General features: G+C 52.9%; 4 protein-coding genes across 7 annotated transcripts; all 4 read left to right on the forward strand.

Moving 5' to 3' along the window:
- The first annotated feature begins 658 nt into the window (after positions 1–658).
- On the forward strand, positions 659–2,546 carry CCDC166 (coiled-coil domain containing 166). Its single transcript, XM_064407143.1, has 2 exons — positions 659–768; positions 1,547–2,546. Exon 2 carries the CDS (start codon positions 1,567–1,569, stop codon positions 2,407–2,409), a length of 843 nt encoding a protein of 280 aa, XP_064263213.1. The 5' UTR covers positions 659–768; positions 1,547–1,566; the 3' UTR covers positions 2,410–2,546.
- Positions 2,547–7,074: 4,528 nt separating this feature from the next.
- LOC135293159 (erythroblast NAD(P)(+)--arginine ADP-ribosyltransferase-like) lies at positions 7,075–9,758 on the forward strand. 2 transcript variants are annotated; one of them, XM_064407142.1, is made up of 3 exons: positions 7,075–7,143; positions 7,854–8,650; positions 9,457–9,758. In XM_064407142.1, exons 2-3 carry the CDS (start codon positions 7,888–7,890, stop codon positions 9,540–9,542), a joined length of 849 nt encoding a protein of 282 aa, XP_064263212.1. In that variant the 5' UTR covers positions 7,075–7,143; positions 7,854–7,887; the 3' UTR covers positions 9,543–9,758. The 2 variants fall into 2 exon arrangements, with proteins under 2 accessions (XP_064263212.1, XP_064263211.1); XM_064407141.1 differs by having other exon boundaries at positions 7,113–7,227.
- A 2,414-nt stretch (positions 9,759–12,172) lies between these two features.
- LOC135293154 (erythroblast NAD(P)(+)--arginine ADP-ribosyltransferase-like) lies at positions 12,173–14,552 on the forward strand. The gene has a single exon (XM_064407136.1). The coding sequence runs from the start codon at positions 13,329–13,331 to the stop codon at positions 14,274–14,276; it is 948 nt and encodes a 315-aa protein (XP_064263206.1). The 5' UTR covers positions 12,173–13,328; the 3' UTR covers positions 14,277–14,552.
- Positions 14,553–14,645: 93 nt separating this feature from the next.
- LOC135293155 (erythroblast NAD(P)(+)--arginine ADP-ribosyltransferase-like) lies at positions 14,646–17,078 on the forward strand. 3 transcript variants are annotated; one of them, XM_064407138.1, is made up of 3 exons: positions 14,646–14,773; positions 15,406–16,184; positions 16,798–17,078. In XM_064407138.1, the coding sequence occupies exons 2-3, from the start codon at positions 15,440–15,442 to the stop codon at positions 16,881–16,883; spliced, it is 831 nt and encodes a 276-aa protein (XP_064263208.1). In that variant the 5' UTR covers positions 14,646–14,773; positions 15,406–15,439; the 3' UTR covers positions 16,884–17,078. The 3 variants fall into 3 exon arrangements, with proteins under 3 accessions (XP_064263208.1, XP_064263209.1, XP_064263207.1); XM_064407139.1 differs by having other exon boundaries at positions 14,664–14,766; XM_064407137.1 differs by lacking the exon at positions 14,646–14,773 and having other exon boundaries at positions 15,238–16,184.
- Positions 17,079–18,687: the final 1,609 nt, after the last annotated feature.

Genomic DNA, 18,687 nt, shown 5'->3' on the forward strand with positions numbered 1-18,687 from the left:
GTGGGATCCTGCTGGATCTTCCCTGGGGATCAGCCCCTACTGTGAAGCCTGGCTGGGGGGATCCCGCTGGATTTTTCCCAGGGGATCAGTTCCCACTGTGGAACCTGGCTGGGGATGAGATCCTGCTGGAGCTTCCCTGGGGATCAGCCCCCACTGTGGAACCTGGGAATAGGTGGGATCCCCCGGGAGCTTCCCTGGGGATCAAACCCCACTGTGAACCTGGCTGGGGTAGGATCCTGCTGGATCTTCCCTGGGGATCAGCCCCTACTGTGGAACCTGGCAGGGGATGGGATCCTGCTGGATCTTCCCTGGGGATCAAACCCCACTGTGGAACCTGGGAGTAGGGTGGAATTCCCCTGGATTTTTCCTGGGGATCAGCCCCCACTGTGGAGCCTGGCTGGGGACGGGATCCCCCTGGAGCTTCCCTGGGGATCAGCCCCCACTGTGGAACCTGGCTGGGTGGGATCCCCCTGGAGCTTCCCTGGGGATCAGCCCCCACTGTGGAACCTGGCTGGGTGGGATCCCCCTGGATTTTTCCTGGGGATCAGTCCCCACTGTGGAACCTGAGAGCAGGGGGGGATCCCCCTGGATTTTTCCTGGGGATCAGCCCCCACTGTGGAACCTGCTGGGTGGGATCCCCCTGCAGGGCCTCCCTGCAGCCCTCCCCTGTGACCTCAGCTCATCTCCATGGACACAGCTCAAACACACAGAGCCAGCCAGCAGCAAGCTGGGCGCCGTGGGACCGGAGAAAACCTGGGAGCAGGGAAGGTCAGTGCCCTAAAATACTGCATTTTATAATCCCAACTTTGTCCTTTTCCCAAGGGGATGTGGGAATTCTCTGACCATCACACATCCACTGCACCAACCCCCCAAAATTCCCCACATCACTGCAGCCTGGGCTGGGATTTTACTGGATTCATTCTGGTTTTCACCCATCTTCTGGAATTTTGCATTTTTTCCCTTAAGAATTTGCATGAGTTGTGTTAGGAAATGAGAGAATTTGTTATTACAAATATTCGCTAAAACCATCAGATTTGTCAGACTCCAGCTCTAAATCCTGAATTCCAGCATTCTACACTGGAATAAATAGTTCAGAAATTCAGCCAATCCTGAAATTAATGCTTAGAAAGTGTTAAAAAACCTGAATCTCATTCAATTAATGCTGACAAATATTTTTTTTTAGATAGAATCTCCTGAAATTGGGATGTGATATACTGGTTTTGGACAGGAGATACTGGTTTGGGATGCAGCTGCCTCTTCAAACACTGGAATCAGTGAGGGAGGAACGGGGCAGAATTGCACTTTTCCTCCAAACTGCAGGAATATCCCAACACTATATGGGAAAAAAAAAAAAAGAGAAATCTTTAAAAATGTGCATTTTTCTTTCTCTCCTGAGGCAAATCAGGATGGGAATGCAAATCCAGGAATGGCACCAAACAGTTTTGGGTCAAACATTCGAGCTGCTGGAGGAACCAGTTAGAAACTCAAAGGCAGTACTGGGGCAAAAACGTTCACTCTGAGTTGGTGTTTTTTCCTTCTGTTTCAGTTTTTCAGTTTGATTGGGATATGGCATCCAAAACAAAGAAGAGCAAGGATGAAGAGGCGCCCCAAGAAAGCAGTGACAATGAGGACCCCGTTCGGGAGAGGAGGCTGTACCTGCAGGAAGAATGCAGGATCCTCACGCAGCACCTGGACACCTACCTGGGAAGGGCGGAGCAGCTCCTGCAGGGCATCAAACACCTGGAGAAGGAAGCCCAGGGCACCCAGGAGCAGAGCCAGTCTTACCTGAGCTGCGGAGCAAAGCTCAGCCAGGACCCCCCGGGCATGGTCATCACCCTGAACGAGCAGAACTGCCGAGATCTGGCCCAAATCCAGGCGCAGAAGGAGGAGCTGGTGCCGCGCTATGCTGGCAAGGAGCAGGAGGTGCGGAGCGCCCTGCAGGACACGGAGGCCGAGGCCTCGCGCCTGGACACGGAGCTGGAGCAGCTGGAGCCCTACAAGGAGCAGAAGGTGCAGGCGGAGCAGAGGGTGAAGGCGCTGGAGAAGGAGCTGCGGGTGACCAGGATCCGCTGTGCTGAGGAGACCCACGCCGTCAGGAGCAGGTTCCTGCGGGAAAAGGCCGAGTGCGAGCAGGAGTTCCAGCAGAGGATGCAGCAGCTCACCTGGGGGGCAGAGGAGGTGGCGCTGAAGGCTCTGATCCAGCACGTGGAGCAGGTGAAGGCCGAGAACAGGCTCCTGCGCCACGAGCTGATGGGGCTCCTCCAGCACTGCCAGCTCCTCAGGGACACCAGGATCCGGCTGCAGGACCAGCAGGAGCAGCTGCTCCGGGAGAATCGCTGTGCCCAGCTCACGCCAGTGCACCGCCGCAGGGACAACCTGCCCTGCTCGCCCGTCAGGGCAGGCCACTGACCCCAAACCACCCCAAACCACCCAGCCCTGACCTGCAGAAACCAAGCAGGGAAGCAACCAAATCCTTCTGCCAGTGGGAGCACTGAAGGCTTTGAGCTCTTGTCGCAAGGATCCATCAAATACATGTATGGACTAGATCCATACCGATGTTCTCCTTCAGTTCCAGGGAGGAGGTGGCTGCCCCGGCCCTGGAAGGGCTCAAGGCCAGGGTTGGATGGGGCTTGGAGCGGCCTGATCTGGTGGAAGGTGTCCCTGCCCATGGCACTGGGGTGAGATGGAGCGGGCTTTTCCAGAATTCCATGAAATTATGGTTCTCAGTGCAAATGGCTCCTGCGGGAGCAACCTGTGCCTGCAGCAGCAGCTCTTGGGCTCTGCAGGAGGGAGCTCCCAGGGACCATCCCCGGGAGCTCTGATGCCATTGGGAACAGGTGGGATCGAGCTGGAGCTCTGCTCCAGGCTCTGGCTGAGCTCCAGGTGTGAATTGTCAAACCAACAGAGGCTTCCCTGCTCACTCCCCACACAACTGCCAGGGAAAAGCCTGGGAATCAACTCACACACACAAAAAAACCCCCTAAAACAACAGCCATGGCTATAAACTGAGGTGATTTCAGCCACCCCCGGGTTTGGCTGCAGGTGAAGGTCTCTGGAGAATGGCATCCTCAAATCCCAGCATCCCAAAATCCCCGCATCCCCAAATCCCAGCTGCTATAGACACGGAATCCCCAAATCCCTGCATCCCAAACCCCAGCTGCTGCAGACACAGCCTCCCAAAATCCCTCACTCCATCCTGCCAGGAATACAAGCTGGAATCATCAGGTTGGAATATTTCATGTGCTGTGATGGGAAGCCCCAGAGCTATGTTTTGCTCGAAGTTCTTTCACTGAAATAACACCTCTGCCAAGTGTTTTTCAGGGAAAACCAGGCTCTGCCAGCCAACAAAACTTCCAGTGATTTAAAATATTTAAATGCCAGTAGTTTAAAATATTTACAAGATACATACAAGGTGATTCCACAACTCCTTCAGCCACAGCCTTTGTTACCCTGTAATTTGCGTAATTTGAATAGAAGACGTGTAATTTGAATAGAAGTGTGTAATATCACATGGTGGAAAACTTAGAGTTTAAGGTTTAAAGTTTTTAAATTTTGCCCAGCTGCAGTGAAGCACTAAAGCTCAGCAGCACAGCTAAGGAATCCTTCTCACGCTTCACAAAAAAACTGCATAGATTTTAAAATCTGCAGTAAATAAGGGAAATTCTAAACATCTTCCTCTCACTATTGCTTGCTCCCACACAGAGCTCCCTGCCCTGCTGAGGGATCAGCTGCATCCACAACTCATGGGAATGTCATTTTAGCTCTATCATAACTGAGAAATTACCTTATGGCTGAAGTTTTTAACCCCCAATAATGAAAAGAGACAATTTACTAAAACAATTCAATTTTCCAGCATGTGGTGACATGTTCCCAGATGTGAACTACTGGCACTGCCACAAACAGTTTACTGTTTTTATTTTGCCATTTAACATTTTTTGGCACTTGAGAGGCTTGAGGTCACTTAAAGAACCACCAGCAAAGGCATCAGCAAAAGGAGGTTTGAAATAAAAGCAAAAGCACGACGAGGTTCGTGGGCAAAGATCACTCTGCTGCTCACTCAGTGGGTAAAGCACAGAGACAAAAATCTAATACTGGTCAATCTAAAGCTAAAATCACCCCAGCCTGACTCAGCCCGGATCTAAAGGGTGAAGGATCCCAGGGGAACATCCCCGGTGCGTTTGCTGCAGTGCAGTCACACCCAAACAGAGAGTTGAGGAGCTGGCAGGGATAGCAGAGGGATAAAATGTTTCCAAAATCATGGAATATTCAGGGGAGTTGGAAAGGAAGGATAGGCCTGGTAGGCCTTGGGAAAATGTTAGGTTGCACCTGTGTAGTCATTTAATGACTATGATAACTGATATCATTAGATGCAATGACTGGTTGGTAACTGGATATAATTATTGTTTAAATGTAACAAGAATCATGAGAAATGATGTTGTAGAGTTTGATGAAAATTTAAAAAATCCATGCTTGGATGAAATCAATGTATTCAACAGAACAATATAAGTTTAATAATTAATACGTAGTTATATAACGATAAGGGTATAAAAACATGCTCATCCCTGTGAAGAATGTGTATTTCATGATTGGCTTTCAACAATTATTAAAAGTAATAGGATATGTGTTATGTTAGAAAGTTATGCTGTATTAATTTTCTTAAGTAGTGCGTGTGAAATATAGTTTTAGGTTATAACATAATGTTAAAATAGAAACTATGCTATATAAGATACTTTTTTAAAAAAGAGGACTCACACTGAGATAGCAGCCACAGGACACCTAAATCTTTCAGAGAAAAAGAATTTATTGCTCTACTATATTTATTCCTCTTCCCACCTTGCTCAGCCCTGAAGACACCACCAGGATTCAGAGGAAGAAGGTGACACTGACCAGACAGAATCCTTTGTTGGAATGGGAGTTATGCATCATGTATGAGGTGTATGAATGTGCAACAGGCTGTTGTTTTTAAGGGTTAATCCTCTGTTAACATGTGTCCTTTTTCGGGCTTATTTTGCCCAGAAAGAGGTACCTGGACCATCCGTAACTCTTTGTTCTTATAACCATTTTATTGCTATAAAACTTTTAAAAACAAGTGATTGGCATTTTTCACAATCCTGAACCCATGTGGGAGTCAGATTTGGGTCTGTAGCCCTGACACCCACAGCTCTTCATAAAAAGAACCTGGATTTAATAATTCCGTGATTTTGTGTTCCTGAAAGCTAACAGCAGCAGGCAGGGGCAGGTGCCGCATGCGCAGGAGGGGCACAGGGGATGCACAGGTGCAGGGACAGGGTTACACCTGTGAAAAACGCCAATCACTTGGTTTTTAAAATTTTAAAAGTTTAATCGCAATAAAATGCTTATAAAAATAGCAATATAATTAGAGCAATAGAAATTTGAACAATTGAGATTAGGACAATATGAGACAATAAGAATAAAGAGTTACAGATGGTCCAGGTACCTTTTCTGGGCAAAATAAGCCCAAAAAAGGACACACATTAACAGAGGATTAACCCTTAAAAGCAACAGCCTGTTGCATATTCATACACCTCATACGTGATGCATGAATTCCATTCCAACAAAGGATTCTGTCTGGTCAGTGTCACCTTCTTCCTCTGAATCCTGACCTGAGCAAGGTAGGAAGAAGTTAGTTTCTTCTGATAAGGGAGAAATAAATTCTTTTTCTCTGAAAGATTTAGGTGTCCTGTGGCTGCTTTCTGGTGCAAGTACATCATTCCTTTCTTAAAAAAATATCTCACATACATAGTTTCTATTTTAACATTATGTTATAGCCTAAAACTATATTTAACACACTACTTAAAAAAATTAATACATCACAACTTTCTCACTTAACACAAAAAATTACTTTTAATATTTGCAAAAAGCCCATCATATAATACACATTTTTCACACACTTGTGAGAAATGCCCCGGGGGCTCCAGGAAGGGCTCAGGGAAGGGTCGGTGCTACTGCTCATCTGCAGGGGCTGAGGGCTGAGCCCCGAGGGGCAGGGGAGCAGCCCAGGCTTGGCTTTGGTTCTCTGAGCACAGCAAAGGTGAGGGTCCCTCCCGGGAATGCCGGGCACAGCCCAGGACCAGGAGAGCTCCAAAGCTCCCAGGAGGTGTTTGCAGGTCACAGGAGAGAGGGTGGACTTTGGCCATGCTCGTTTTCCATCCCGCCTGCTTCTCTGGACAGCCTGGGCCAAGGAATCACCGCCACCACAGGGAAGGATTTGATAGGAAAGATGGGTGGTGATGTCTTAGAAAAACGACTCAGAGGGTAGAGGGTCATTAGGAGAAATGGTTGTCAATGGTTGTCTGTGTCTTCAAAATGATTCTTGACATCTCTACAGACATGAAGTTTGTCACAGAACCCTGGTGGTTTGACCACAAAATTTGAAGTCCTGAACCTTCGGCTAGTAAGAGAAGTGGGTCCCCACAAAGTCTATTCCATACTCCTGACAGCCTGAACTTCTGAACTTTGGGAGAAAATGTCAGGTTCAAGGGGGATGCGGGGTAATTGGTTTGGGACTGCTGCACCTTCCCAGTCCCTCAGGCAGTGGGGAAAGAGAGAGGGCACCATGCTGCTGGGAATTTGGGATAAAAGGAGGCTGTGCCCTCTGATACCTCAAGAGAGAAACCCCATGGGGATATGGCTGTGGAAAGTCTGTCTCTTTATTGAAATCAAGTTTCAGGACTGCTTTGTGGACACTTGGCTTTTCATAGTGTGGCTTTTCCTCACATGCTGAAGGTGCTGGGTAGAGCTTAAAGTCTGACAGGCAAAAATGATAAAAGGATGTAAAAGTATTTATAGAGGACAATAAACATGGCTTGAAGCAGTGGAGAAAGAGATGGAGGGAAGGGTTTTCTGACAAGTTCTGTACCACAGAAGGAGCAGCGCCTTGCGAAAGTGAAAGGTTGAGGTGAGGTCATGTGGAATATTGGGACACTCATTGAAATGGCTTCCTGATTACTGTTCAGGAATTCTCCAGGACAATAAGAGGATTTCCAGAGAGAGGCAGAGCCAGGCCACCTATGCTGTTTCTGTATTAGATAGGAAACCCATTTAAATAAATATTTATAATTTTGCTGGATAAATTCTGTGTGGCAAAGTCCCCCTGAGCTGCAGGACCAGGAGAGATCTGCTGTGAGTCTTAGCTGATAAGGAATCCCAGCTCTCTGATACCTTCAGTTCCATCATGGATTTCACTCTGACCAATTTTGGTATCAGGTGCTGGGGGGACTCCAGGGGACTCCTAGGTGGGGGGGGGGGACATGTGAATATGGGATTAGGATTGGGATTGCAGTTGTGCAAGGACACTGGTGGAGTCACAGGACTGGAACTGGGGTCATGGGCTGCTCTGGGGGAAAATGAGGGGGGATACAGGAGATGGTGGGAGTGGGATTGTGGTCGTGGGAGGCCTGGGGGACACTGTGGTGGCAGCGCATGATGCCTGGATTTGTGCTGAGGTTCTGGGGTGATGCTGAAGAAATTGGGGACTGGGAGTGGGAATGGAGTCTGGAGACAAGCTGAGGAGGACAACGAGGAGCTCAGGGAGTGACCCCAGGATTTGGGTTGGGGTCGTATGGGGGCTGAGGGACTTGTAGTCATGGGAGTAGGATTGGGCTTCTGGGGGGCCATGGTACTGTGGGATTTGGATTGGGGTCCCTGGGGGCTGGGGGAAGTTGGGGACACATAAGTAACCCCAGGATTCAGGATCAGGGACCCCAGACATGCCCAGGGGTCTGCTAGCCAGTAGTGCCTCCCTTCCCTCTGGGCTGACTCCACTCCCCTGCCAAGTCCCTCACTGAGGAACCCTCCCTGTGTCTCCTCTGTGTCCCCTCTGTGTCCCCCAGTTTCCCTCCCTGGTCCCTGTGGCCTCTCCCCGCCATGGCGCCCCTGGCTCAGACCCTGGCACTGCTGGCGATGGCCATGGTCACCACAGCCGTCAAAATGATCCCCCTGGACATGGCCCAAGACTCCTTCGATGACCAGTACCAGGGCTGCGGCCCTGCCATGACAGCAGTATTACCGGCCCTCAACTGTTGCGAGTTCCAGCAGAACCCTCTCTTTGCCCAGGCCTGGCCTATGGCCACAGTCGAGTGGCAGAGTCGGGGGTCCCCTCTGTCCCCTCTGTCGTCCCCAGCCCAGGCCATCGCCCTCATGGCCTACACGATGGATGAGCTGTACAGAGAGTTCAACGCGGCTGTGCGCACGGCTGGGCGCTCCCGCCAGGAATACTGGGACAACTTCCACTTCAAAATGCTGCATTTCCTGCTGACCCAGGCCCTGGTGACACTGAGGGACGCTCAGGGACGGCAGTGTCACAACGTTTCCCGGGGGGTGGAGGGAGTCCGGTTCAAGGCAGAGCAAGGTGACATTGTCCGGTTTGGTCAATTTGCGTCGGCTTCACAGAGTGCAAAAACTGCTAAGGGATTCGGGATAGACACGGTGTTCCAGGTGCACACGTGCCATGGTGTGGAAATCCGGGAATTCTCCAAGTATCCCGGCGAGAAGGAGGTGCTGATCCCACCCTTTGAGACCTTCAAGGTCATCAAAGTCAGCCAGGAAGGGGACAGCGTGAGGATCCAGCTCTGCTCCACCGGGACCTTCAGCAAATACAACTGCGAGTGGCTGGGAGGTGACAGCACAGGTGACAGACTGGGGAGATGGGGACACCCACTGTGGCCTTGGGGACACCCATAAGAAGGCACAGGGACAATGACACTCACTGGGGATGGGTGACAGGGATATAGCCAGCCACTGTGTGGGTGGGACAAGGACACCAACTGCTGGGGACAAGGACAGGGATACCCAGTGCTGGGGACACTCACTGGGGTTGTGGGGGCACAGCAACACCCAGTGCTGGGGAGATCGACAGTGGACAGGGCACACCCATGACAGGGCACAGGCAGTGGGGGCACTCACTGAGAGTTTGGGGAAAGGGACAGTCCATGCTGGGGACACCAAGTTTGGGGCTACCCCCTGTGGACATGGGGACAGGAACGCCCATGACAGGGCACAGGGATGGGGACCCCGACATCTGGGAGGGGACATGGACAGGGACACCCTGCCAGGGGACAACAGGGACAGGGACAGAGACAGGGATGTCCCCATTCCAATTCTATCCCTTCCCACCAAATGCAGTGCTATGGGGATGGGCCCTGTGTTCTGGACGTGGGTGGTCCATGACCCCCTACAGCACTCCCTGAACCCCTGTCACCCCCTGTCACCCCCCATGGCACCCCTGACTCCCCTGACCCCTGTCACCCCTAAGCCCACCATGACCCTGCTGCCCTACCTAGCCCCTCTACCCCCCATATCCCCCACCCACGACACCCTCTCACCTGTCACCTCATGGCCCCCATCTCTCCTGCCACTCCTAACCCCCCATTATGGCTGTCCCAACCCCCTCACTGCCCGCATGATTCCCCTGACATCCCTCTCTTTGTCCCCCAGGTGGGAGCGTCCCCAGGGCTTCCTTCCACCTCGGAGGACTCCTCTTGACTACCACAGCCTTGGCAGTGGTCACCGGGATCCTCTGAGCCACAAGGCCACCAAGATCAGCGAGGTCACTGTGGTCCCTGTGGCAACCATGGCCACCAAGATCACCAAGACTCCCTGAGCCACAAGGCTGCCACAGCCACTGTGACCAGTGTGGCCACCAAGGCCATTGTGCAAAGCAATTCTATTAATCTATTCTACCATAACAATTCCATTAAATAAATCTGACAAAACTAGCAAAAAGTGACAATTCCTAAGCAGGGCTCTATGTCATTCTTCAGAACGACAGTGGTGAGAATGTCTCTTTCTCTCAGCTTTGAGGAGAATCCTTGGGGAGCAAGGGAGGAAGGAAGGAAGGCCTTCCCAAGGGAGGAACCTCACATACATTTCATTTCCAGCAGGAACAGGGGAGAGGAATCTCTGTCTGAGAGGTGACTGGACATTCGCAGGGTCACCTGATGGACTGACAGGCCCAGCTCTGGTGCTTCAGCCTCAGTTGTCAGTTTGGGGTAGGGGATTTGGTCTGATTTCAGCCCAACTCAGCACCAAAATCAGCACCAGACCCCTCTCAATGCAACCCCAATGGCCACAATTGGGGAATTGTCCCTTAGCCCATTCCAGGCAGAGCATCCTGCCACATCCTACAGTTCAGGGTGACCTTAAAGGCTGGGAATTGGGAGGTTGAAGAGGGCAAGAGCAGGTCCTGTCCCTTTGGGAGGGACAGTCCTCAGTGCCAGTCCAGGCTGGGCAGGACATGCTGGAGCAGCTCTGGAGAAGAACCTGGGGGTGCTGGTGGGTGATCAGTGGAGCTGGCTGTGCGTACTGGGGCCAGGAGAGATCCAGCGGGTGTTGGGAAAAGCAGGGCCAGGATGTGAGTGTGTGACCATGCCCCTCTGCCCTGCTCAGTGAGGCACATCAGGAGTGCTGTGTCCCGATCTGTCCAGTGCCATGTCCTGCTCTCGGTTGCTCTGGACCAAATCCTGTGCTCTGGGATGACGCTGCCTGAGCTGGGAGGTTGGGCCAGGTGCCCACTCTTGTTCCTTCCAGCCTGACCCATTCTGGGATTTGGGGATTCTGGCAGTTGCAGTTCGGGAATTGTCCACTGGAGGGCAGCGGCGAGCACAGGAAATCAGCGGCACTGCGCATGTGCTGTCCCCAGCTGCAGTTCCGGGTGCCACCAGCAGACGGCAGCACGGGCTGCTGGCGCTGCCGAGCGCCCGCCCCATCCCGGCCCCGGGGCCTCTGCAATGGTTTGGGATGGAGCGACCTTAAAGCCCGTGCGGTGCCAGCCCTGCCATGGGCAGGGACATCTTCCCCTGGGCCAGGCTGCTCCAGGCACTGCCCAACCTGGCCTTGAACACGGCCAGGGGTGGGCCAGCCCCAGCTTCTGTGGGCAACCTGTGCCAAGGAATCACTGCCGCCACAGGGAAGGATTTGATAGGAAAGATGGGTGGTGATGTCTTTGAAAAACGACTCAGAGGGTAGAAGTCTTTAGGGGGAATGGTTGTCAATGGTTGTTTGTGTCTTCAAGATGATTCTTGACATCTCTGCATGAGAAGACATGAATTTTGTCACAGAACCGTGATGGTTTGACCATAAAGTTTGAAGTCCTGTACTTTTGGCTAATAACAGAAATGGATCCCCACGAAGTCTATTCCATACTCCAGACAGCCTGAACTTCTGAACTTTGGGAGAAAATGTCAGGTTCAAGGGGGATGCGGGGTAATTGGTTTGGGACTGCTGCACCTTCTCAGTCCCTCAGCCAGTGGGGAAAGAGAGAGGGCACCATGCTGCTGGGGATTTGGGATAAAAGGAGGCTGTGCCCTCTGATACCTCAAGAGAGAAACCCCACGGGGATATGGCTGTGGAAAGTCTGTCTCTTTATTGAAATCAAGTTTCAAGACTGCTTTGTGGACACTTGGCTTTTCATAGTGTGGCTTTTCCTCACATGCTGAAGGTGCTGGGTAGAGCTTATAGTCTGACAGGCAAAAATGATAAAAGGATGTAAAAGTATTTATAGAGGACAATAAACATGGCTTGAAGCAGTGGAGAAAGAGATGGAGGGAAGGGTTTTTTTGTCAAGTTCTGTACCACAGAAGGAGCAGCGCCTTGCGAAAGTGAAAGTTAGAGGTGAGGTCATGTGGGATATTGGGACACTCATTGAAATGGCTTCCTGATTACTGTTCAGGAATTCTCCAGGACAATAAGAGGATTTCCAGAGAGAGGCAGAGCCATGCCACCTATTTACAGCAAAAATGCTGTTTCTGTATTAGATAGGAAACCCATTTCAATAAATATTTATTATTTTTCTGAATTAATTCCGTGTGGCAAAGTCCCCACGGAGCTGCAGAAGAGATCTGCTGTGCGTCTGAGCTGATAAGGAATCCCAGCTCTCTGATACCTCCAGTTCCATCAGGGATTTCACTCCAACCAATTTCGGTATCAGGTGCTGGGGGGACTCCAGGGGACCCCTAGGTGGGGGGGGTGGGACATGTGACTGTGGGATTGGGATTGGGATTGCAGTTGTGCAGGGACACTGGTGGAGTCACAGGACTGGGACTGGGGTCATGGGCTGCTCTGGAGGAGAATGAGGCGGGAGGGGGACCAGGCAATTGTGGGAGTGGGATTGTGGTCATGGGAGGGCTGGGAGACACTGTGGGGGACAGAACGTGATTCCAGTCTTTGTGCTGAGGTTCTGGGGTGACACTGAAGAAATTAGGGAGTGGGAGTGTGTCGGGGTTGGCTGTTACTTGTCTGTGCCCCAACATGGGAAAAGGTGGTTCTGGGCAGGCCGCGCTTTCGAAGAAGGAGTCTGGACTCTTGCTTTTCGGTCTTCAGTTGAGTTTATTGTTCCTTATCTACAGAGTTTTTCTGTCTGTCCAGCCAAGGTCTGATCAGCAGGACAGCCAAGGGCACTCTCTCCCGCCCACGGGGCAGTTGTCTCTTTTATAGTGAAAATTACGTATTAGATATTTACCTTCTATTTCCAATACTTTTCGCCCTTGTTGGCAAGTGCACCTTCACCATGAACCAATCCACACATGCCGACATCATCCTGAACATGGATGCCAAGGAGAAGAAAGAAGAAGGACAGGGCATGCCCAAATCCCTCCATCTTAGAACTCCTGACCCCCATGTACAGGATTCCAAACCCCCCTGTACAAGGTTCAAAACCCCCCTGTACAGTGCTCCAAAGTTTTTCCCTTCACCCTCTGATTGCTACTACTATACGACTTAAACTTTTGTGGCCTGTAATTCTTTATATAAGGTTGGCGATTTCCTCCATGAATTAAGATCGAATTTCCAGGTGTCTTTGGCTTCCTGCCAGGGTCTCCGAGCCCCTGCCAGGGCTTTGAGACATCCAGGGCATCCAGAGAGGTGTCCTGGGTTCCAACAGGAGTGGAGTCTGGGGACAGGCCGAGTAGTGCAGGGGGGTTCAGGGAGTGACCCCAGGATTTGGGTTGGAGTCGTATGGGGGCTGAGGGACTTGTAGTCATGGGAGTAGGGTTGGGTTTCTGGAGCTCCAGGAGAACACAGTACTGTGGGATTTGGATTGGTGTACCTGGGGGCTGGGGGACATTGGGGAGGCATAAGCAACCCCAGGATTCAGGATCAGGGACCCCAAACATGCCCAGGGGTCTGCTAGCCAGGAGTGCCTCCCTTCCCCCTGGGCTGACCACACTCCCCTGCCCAGTCCCTCACTGAGGAACTCTCCTCTGTGTCTCCTCTGTGTCTCCTCCGTGTCCCCTCTGTGTCCCCCAGTGTCTCCTGCGTGACCCCTCAGTGTCTCCAGTGTCCTACTCTGGTCTCTGTGGCCTCTCCTCTCCATGGCCCCCCTGGCTCAGACCCTGGCACTGCTAGTAATGATCATGTCTACTGCGGCCATCGAGGTGATCCCCCTGGACATGGCCCAAGACTCCTTCGATGACCAGTACCAGGGCTGTGGCCCTGCCATGACAGCAGTATTACTGGCCCTCCACTGTTGCGAGTTCCAGCAGAACAAGAAGTTTGCTGAGGTTTGGGAAAAGGCCATGGCTAAGTGGCAGAGTCAGGGGTCCCCTACGTCCCCTCTGTCCCCAGAACAGCCCACTGCCATCATGGCCTTCACAACAGATGGCCTGTCCGATATGTTCAATAATGCTATGCGTGTGGCCGGGCGCTCCCGCCAGGAATACTGGGACAATTTCCACTTCAAAACGCTGCATTTCCTGCTGACCGACGCCCTGGCGACGCTGAGGGATGCTCAGAAAGGGCAGTGTCTCGATGTGTTCATGTGGGCGTGTGGGGTCCAACTCGACACGCAGCATGGTGACATCGTCCGGTTCGGTCAATTCATGTCATTGTTCCTGAGCAAACCACCTGGCAAGTGCTCCAATCTCACGTTAGTCGAGCTGCGCACATGCCATGGTGTGGAAATCCAGTTTTTTACCGAACATCCGGGACAGCCAGTGGTGCTGATCCCACCGTTTGAGACCTTCAAGGTCATCCAAGTCACGCCGGAACAGGACAAGACACAGATGTCAGATTCAAGGGGGATGTGGGGTAATTGGTTTGGGACTGCTGCACCTTCCCAGTCCCTCAGCCCGTGGGGAAGAGGAGAGGGCACCATGCTGCCGGGGGTTTGGGATAAAAGGAGGCTGTGCCCTCTGATACCTCAAGAGAGAAACCCCACGGGGATATGGCTGTGGAAAGTCTGTCTCTTTATTGAAATCAAGTTTCAAGACTGCTTTGTGGACACTTGGCTTTTCATAGTGTGGCTTTTCCTCACATGCTGAAGGTGCTGGGTAGAGCTCGAAGTCTGACAGGCAAAAATGATAAAAGGATGTAAAAGAATTTACACAGGGCAATAAACATGGCTTGAAGCAGTGGAGAAAGAGATGGAGGGAAGGGTTTTTTTGTCAAGTTCTGTACCACAGAAGGAGCAGCGCCTTGCGAAAGTGAAAGTTTGAGGTGAGGTCATGTGGGATATTGGGACACTCATTGAAATGGCTTCCTGATTACTGTTCAGGAATTCTCCAGGACAATAAGAGGATTTCCAGAGAGAGGCAGGGCTATGCCACCTATTTACAGCAAAAATGCTGTTTCTGTATTAGATAGGAAACCCATTTCAATAAATATTTATAATTATGCTGGATAAATTCTGTGTGGCAAAGTCCCCTACGACCTGCAGGACCAGGAGAGATCTGCTGTGCGTCTGAGCTGATACTGAATCCCAGCTATCTGATACCTCCAGTTCCATCAGGGAGTTCACTCCGGCCGATTTTGGTATCAGGTGCTGGGGGGGACTCCAGGGACCCCTAGGTTTGGGGGGGGACATGTGATGGTGGGATTGGGATTGTGGTCCTGTGGGGACACTGGAGGAGTCACAGGACTGGGACTGGGGTCATGGGCTTTTGTGGGGGAAAATGAGGCGGGAGGCACAGAGATGGTGGGAGTGGGACTGGGGGCATGGGGGGGCCTGGGAGACACTGTGGGGGACAGAACGTGACGCCAGGCTTTGTGCTGAGATTCTGGGGTGACACTGAAGAAACTGGGGACTAAGAGTGGGAGTGGAGTCTGGAGACAGGTCGAGAGGGACAATGAGGGCCTCAGGGAGTGACCCCAGGATTTGGGTTGGGGTCCTATGGAGGCTGAGGGACTTGTCATCATGGGAGTAGGATTGGGCTTCTGGTGGGCTGTAATACTGTGGGATTGGGATTGGGGTCCCTGGGGGCTGGGGAAAGTTGGGGACACATAAGTAATCCCAGGATTCAGGATCAGGGACCCCAGACATGCCCAGGAGTCTGCTAGCCAGGAGTACCTCCCTTCCCCCTGGTATGACCCCACTCTCCTGCCCAGTCCCTCACTGAGGAACTTTCCCCATGTCTCCTTCATGTCCCCTCTCTGTCCCCTCAATGTCTCCAGTGTCCCACACTGGTCCCTGTGGCCTCTCCTCTCCATGGCGCCCCTGGCTCAGACCCTGGCACTGCTGGCAATGACCATGGCTACTGTGGCCATCCAGGTGATCCCCCTGGACATGGCCCAGGACTCCTTCGATGACCAGTACCAGGGCTGCAGCCCTGCCATGACAGCAGAATTACCGGCCCTCCACTCCTACGAGTTCCATCAGAACAAGAAGTTTGCCGAGGCTTGGGCAAGGGCAAAGGCCAAGTGGCAGAGTCGGGGGTCCCCTACATCCCCTCTGTCCCCAGAACAGGCCACTGCCATCATGACCTTGACAATGGGTGGCCTGTCCGATATGTTCAATGATGCTGTACGTGTGGCCGGGCGCTCCCGCCAGGAATATTGGTACAATTTCCACTTCAAAACGCTGCATTTCCTGCTGACCGATGCCCTGGCGACGCTGAGGGATGCTCAGAAAGGGCAGTGTCTCGACGTGTTCCTGTGGATGTGTGGGCCCCGGTTTGACACGCAGCATGGTGACATCGTCCGGTTCGGTCAATTCATGTCATCGTTCCTGAGCAAACCAAGTGGGCAGTGCTCCGATCTCATGTTAGTCGAGCTGCACACGTGCCATGGCGTGGAAATCCAGTTTTTTACTGAACATCCAGGAGAGGGGGTGGTGCTGATCCCACCCTTCGAGACCTTCAAGGTCACCCAAGTCACCCGGGAACGGGACAAGACACAGATCCAGCTCCGCTCCACCGGGACCTTCAGCAACTACAACTGCGAGTGGCTGCGAGGTGATGCCAGAGGGGACAGCCTGGGGAGATGGGGACACCCACTGTGGCCATGGGGACACCCATGAGAAGGCAGAGGGGACAGTGACACTCACTGGGGACTGGGACAGGGACAGCCACTGTGTGTGGGGGGACAAGGATACCCTGGGCTGCAGACACCAAGTCTGGGGAGACTCATTGTGAGCACAGGGACAGGAACCCCTGTGACAGGGCACAGGGATAGGGACCCCCACTTCTGGGAGGGGACAGGAACACCCATGCCAGGGGACAAGGGACAGGGACAGTGACAGGGACAGTGACAGGGACCCCCCAGAGTACCAACCCTGTCCCACTCTGATAAAGGCAGTGCTGTGGGGATGGGCCCTGTGTGTGGAACATGGGTGGGCCAGGACCCCCCTATGGCACTCCCTGACTCCCCCTGGCTGCTGCCACCTCTAAGCCCACCATGACTCCCCTGACCTCCCTGGCCCCTGTACCCCCCCGTTCCCCTCCGACACCTTGTCACCTGTCACCTCATGTCCCCATCACTCCTGCCACCCCTTAACCCCCATTTTGGCCATTCCTGACCCACTCACCCCCTCACTGGTCTCTCATTTTGCTCCTCTTTGTCGTCCAGGTGGGACAATTGCCAGGGCTTCCTTCCACCTCGGAGGGCTCCTCCTGACCACCACAGCCTTGGCAGTGGCCACTGGGATCCTCTGAGCCACGAGGCCACCAAGATCAGCGAGGTCACTGTGGTCCCTGTGGCAGCCATGGCTGCAATGACCACCATGACTCCCTGAGCCACAAGGCTGCCACAGCCACAGTGACCAGTGTGGCCACCAAGGCCATTGTGCAAAGCAATTCTATTAATCTATGCTACCATAACAATTCCATTAAATAAATCTGACAAAGCTAGCAACATGTGACAATTCCTAAGCAGGGCTTGATGTCATTCTCCAGAACAACAGTCTTGAGAATGTCTCTTTCTCTCAGCTTTGAGGAGAATCCTTGGGGAGCAAGGGAGGAAGGGACGAAGGCCTTCCCAAGGGAGGAACCTCACATACATTTCATTTCCAGCAGGAACAGGGGAGAGGAATCTCTGTCTGAGAGGTGACTGGACATTCGCAGGGTCACCTGATGAACAGCCAGGCCCAGCTCTGGTGCTTCATCCTCAGTTGTCAGTTTGGAGTTGGTGATTCAGGCTGGTCTTAGCCTAATTCAGCACCAAAATCAGCACCAGACCCCTCTCAATGCAGCCCCAATGGCCACAAATGGGGCATTGTCCCTTAGCCCATTCCAGGCAGAGCATCCTGCCACATCCTACAGTTCAGGAGGACCTTAAAGGCTGGAACTTGGGAGGTTGAAGAGGGCAAGGGCAGGTCCTGTCCCTTTGGGAGGGACAGTCCCCAGTGCCAGTCCTGGCTGGGGGGGATCTGCTGGAGCAGCTCTGCAGAAGGACCTGGGCATGCTGGTGGGTGATCAGTGGAGGTGGCTGTGTGTCCCGGGGCCAGGAGGGATCCAGGGGGTGTCGGGAAAAGCAGGGCTAGGAGGTCAGGGAGTAATCGTGTCCCTCTGCCCTGCCCAGTGAGGCACATCAGGAGGGCTGTGTCCCGATCTGTCCAGTGCCATGTCCTGTTCTCGGTTGCTCTGGACCAAATCCTGTGCTCTGGGATGACGCTGCCTGAGCTGGGAGGTTGGGCCAGGTGCCCGCTCTGGATCCTTCCAGCCTGACCCATTCTGGGATTTGGGGATTCTGGCAGTTGCAGTTCGGGAATTGTCCACACGAGGGCAGCGGCGAGCACAGGAAATCAGCGGCACTGCGCATGTGCAGCTCCCGGCTGCAGTTCCGGGTGCCACCAGCAGGCGGCAGCACGAGCTGCTGGCGCTGCCGAGCGCCCGCCCCATTCCGGCCCCGGGGCTCTGCAATGGTTTGGGATGGAGCGACCTTAAAGCCCGTGCGGTGCCAGCCCTGCCATGGGCAGGGACATCTTCCCCTGGGCCAGGCTGCTCCAGGGCCTGCCCAGCCTGGCCTTGGACACGGCCAGGGATGGGGCAGCCACAGCTTCTGTGGGCAACCTGTGCCAAGGAATCACTGCCACCACAGGGAAGGATTTGATAGGAAAGATGGGTGGGGATGTCTTTGAAAAACGACTCAGAGGGTTGGGGGTGTTTCGGAGGAATTGTTGTCTGTGTCTTCAAAATGATTCTTGACATCTCTACAGACATGAATTTTGTCACAGAACCCTGATGGTTTGACCAGAAAATTTGAAGTCCTGAACATTCAGGTAATGAGAGAAATGGGTCCTCACAAAATCTATTGAATAAGCCTGACAGCTTGAATTTCTGGACTTTGTGAGCAAATGACAGCTTCAATGGGGATATGGGGTAGGTGGTTCGGGAGGGCTGTACCTTCGCAGTCCCTCAGCCAATGGGGAAAGGAAGAGGGCAACATGAGGCTGGGAGTTTGGGATAAAAGGAGTCTGCGCATTCTAAAAGCTTGAGAGAGAAACCCCAGGGTGGCACG

The sequence above is a fragment of the Passer domesticus genome, unplaced genomic scaffold (assembly GCF_036417665.1).
Source record: "Passer domesticus isolate bPasDom1 unplaced genomic scaffold, bPasDom1.hap1 HAP1_SCAFFOLD_81, whole genome shotgun sequence".
Lineage (NCBI taxonomy): Eukaryota > Metazoa > Chordata > Aves > Passeriformes > Passeridae > Passer > Passer domesticus.

Coding starts and splice junctions, on each gene's coding strand:
- CCDC166 (XM_064407143.1), top strand. CDS start 1,567: ATGGCATCCAAAACAAAGAAGAGCAAGGATGAAGAGGCGCCCCAAGAA.
- LOC135293159 (XM_064407141.1), top strand. CDS start 7,196: ATGGATTTCACTCTGACCAATTTTGGTATCAG. Junction 7,228..7,853: donor CTGACCAATTTTGGTATCAG/GTGCTGGGGGGA, acceptor TGTGTCCCCCAG/TTTCCCTCCCTGGTCCCTGT. Junction 8,651..9,456: donor GCTGGGAGGTGACAGCACAG/GTGACAGACTGG, acceptor TTTGTCCCCCAG/GTGGGAGCGTCCCCAGGGCT.
- LOC135293154 (XM_064407136.1), top strand. CDS start 13,329: ATGGCCCCCCTGGCTCAGACCCTGGCACTGCTAGTAATGATCATGTCT.
- LOC135293155 (XM_064407137.1), top strand. CDS start 15,374: ATGTCCCCTCTCTGTCCCCTCAATGTCTCCAGTGTCCCACACTGGTCC. Junction 16,185..16,797: donor CAACTGCGAGTGGCTGCGAG/GTGATGCCAGAG, acceptor TTTGTCGTCCAG/GTGGGACAATTGCCAGGGCT.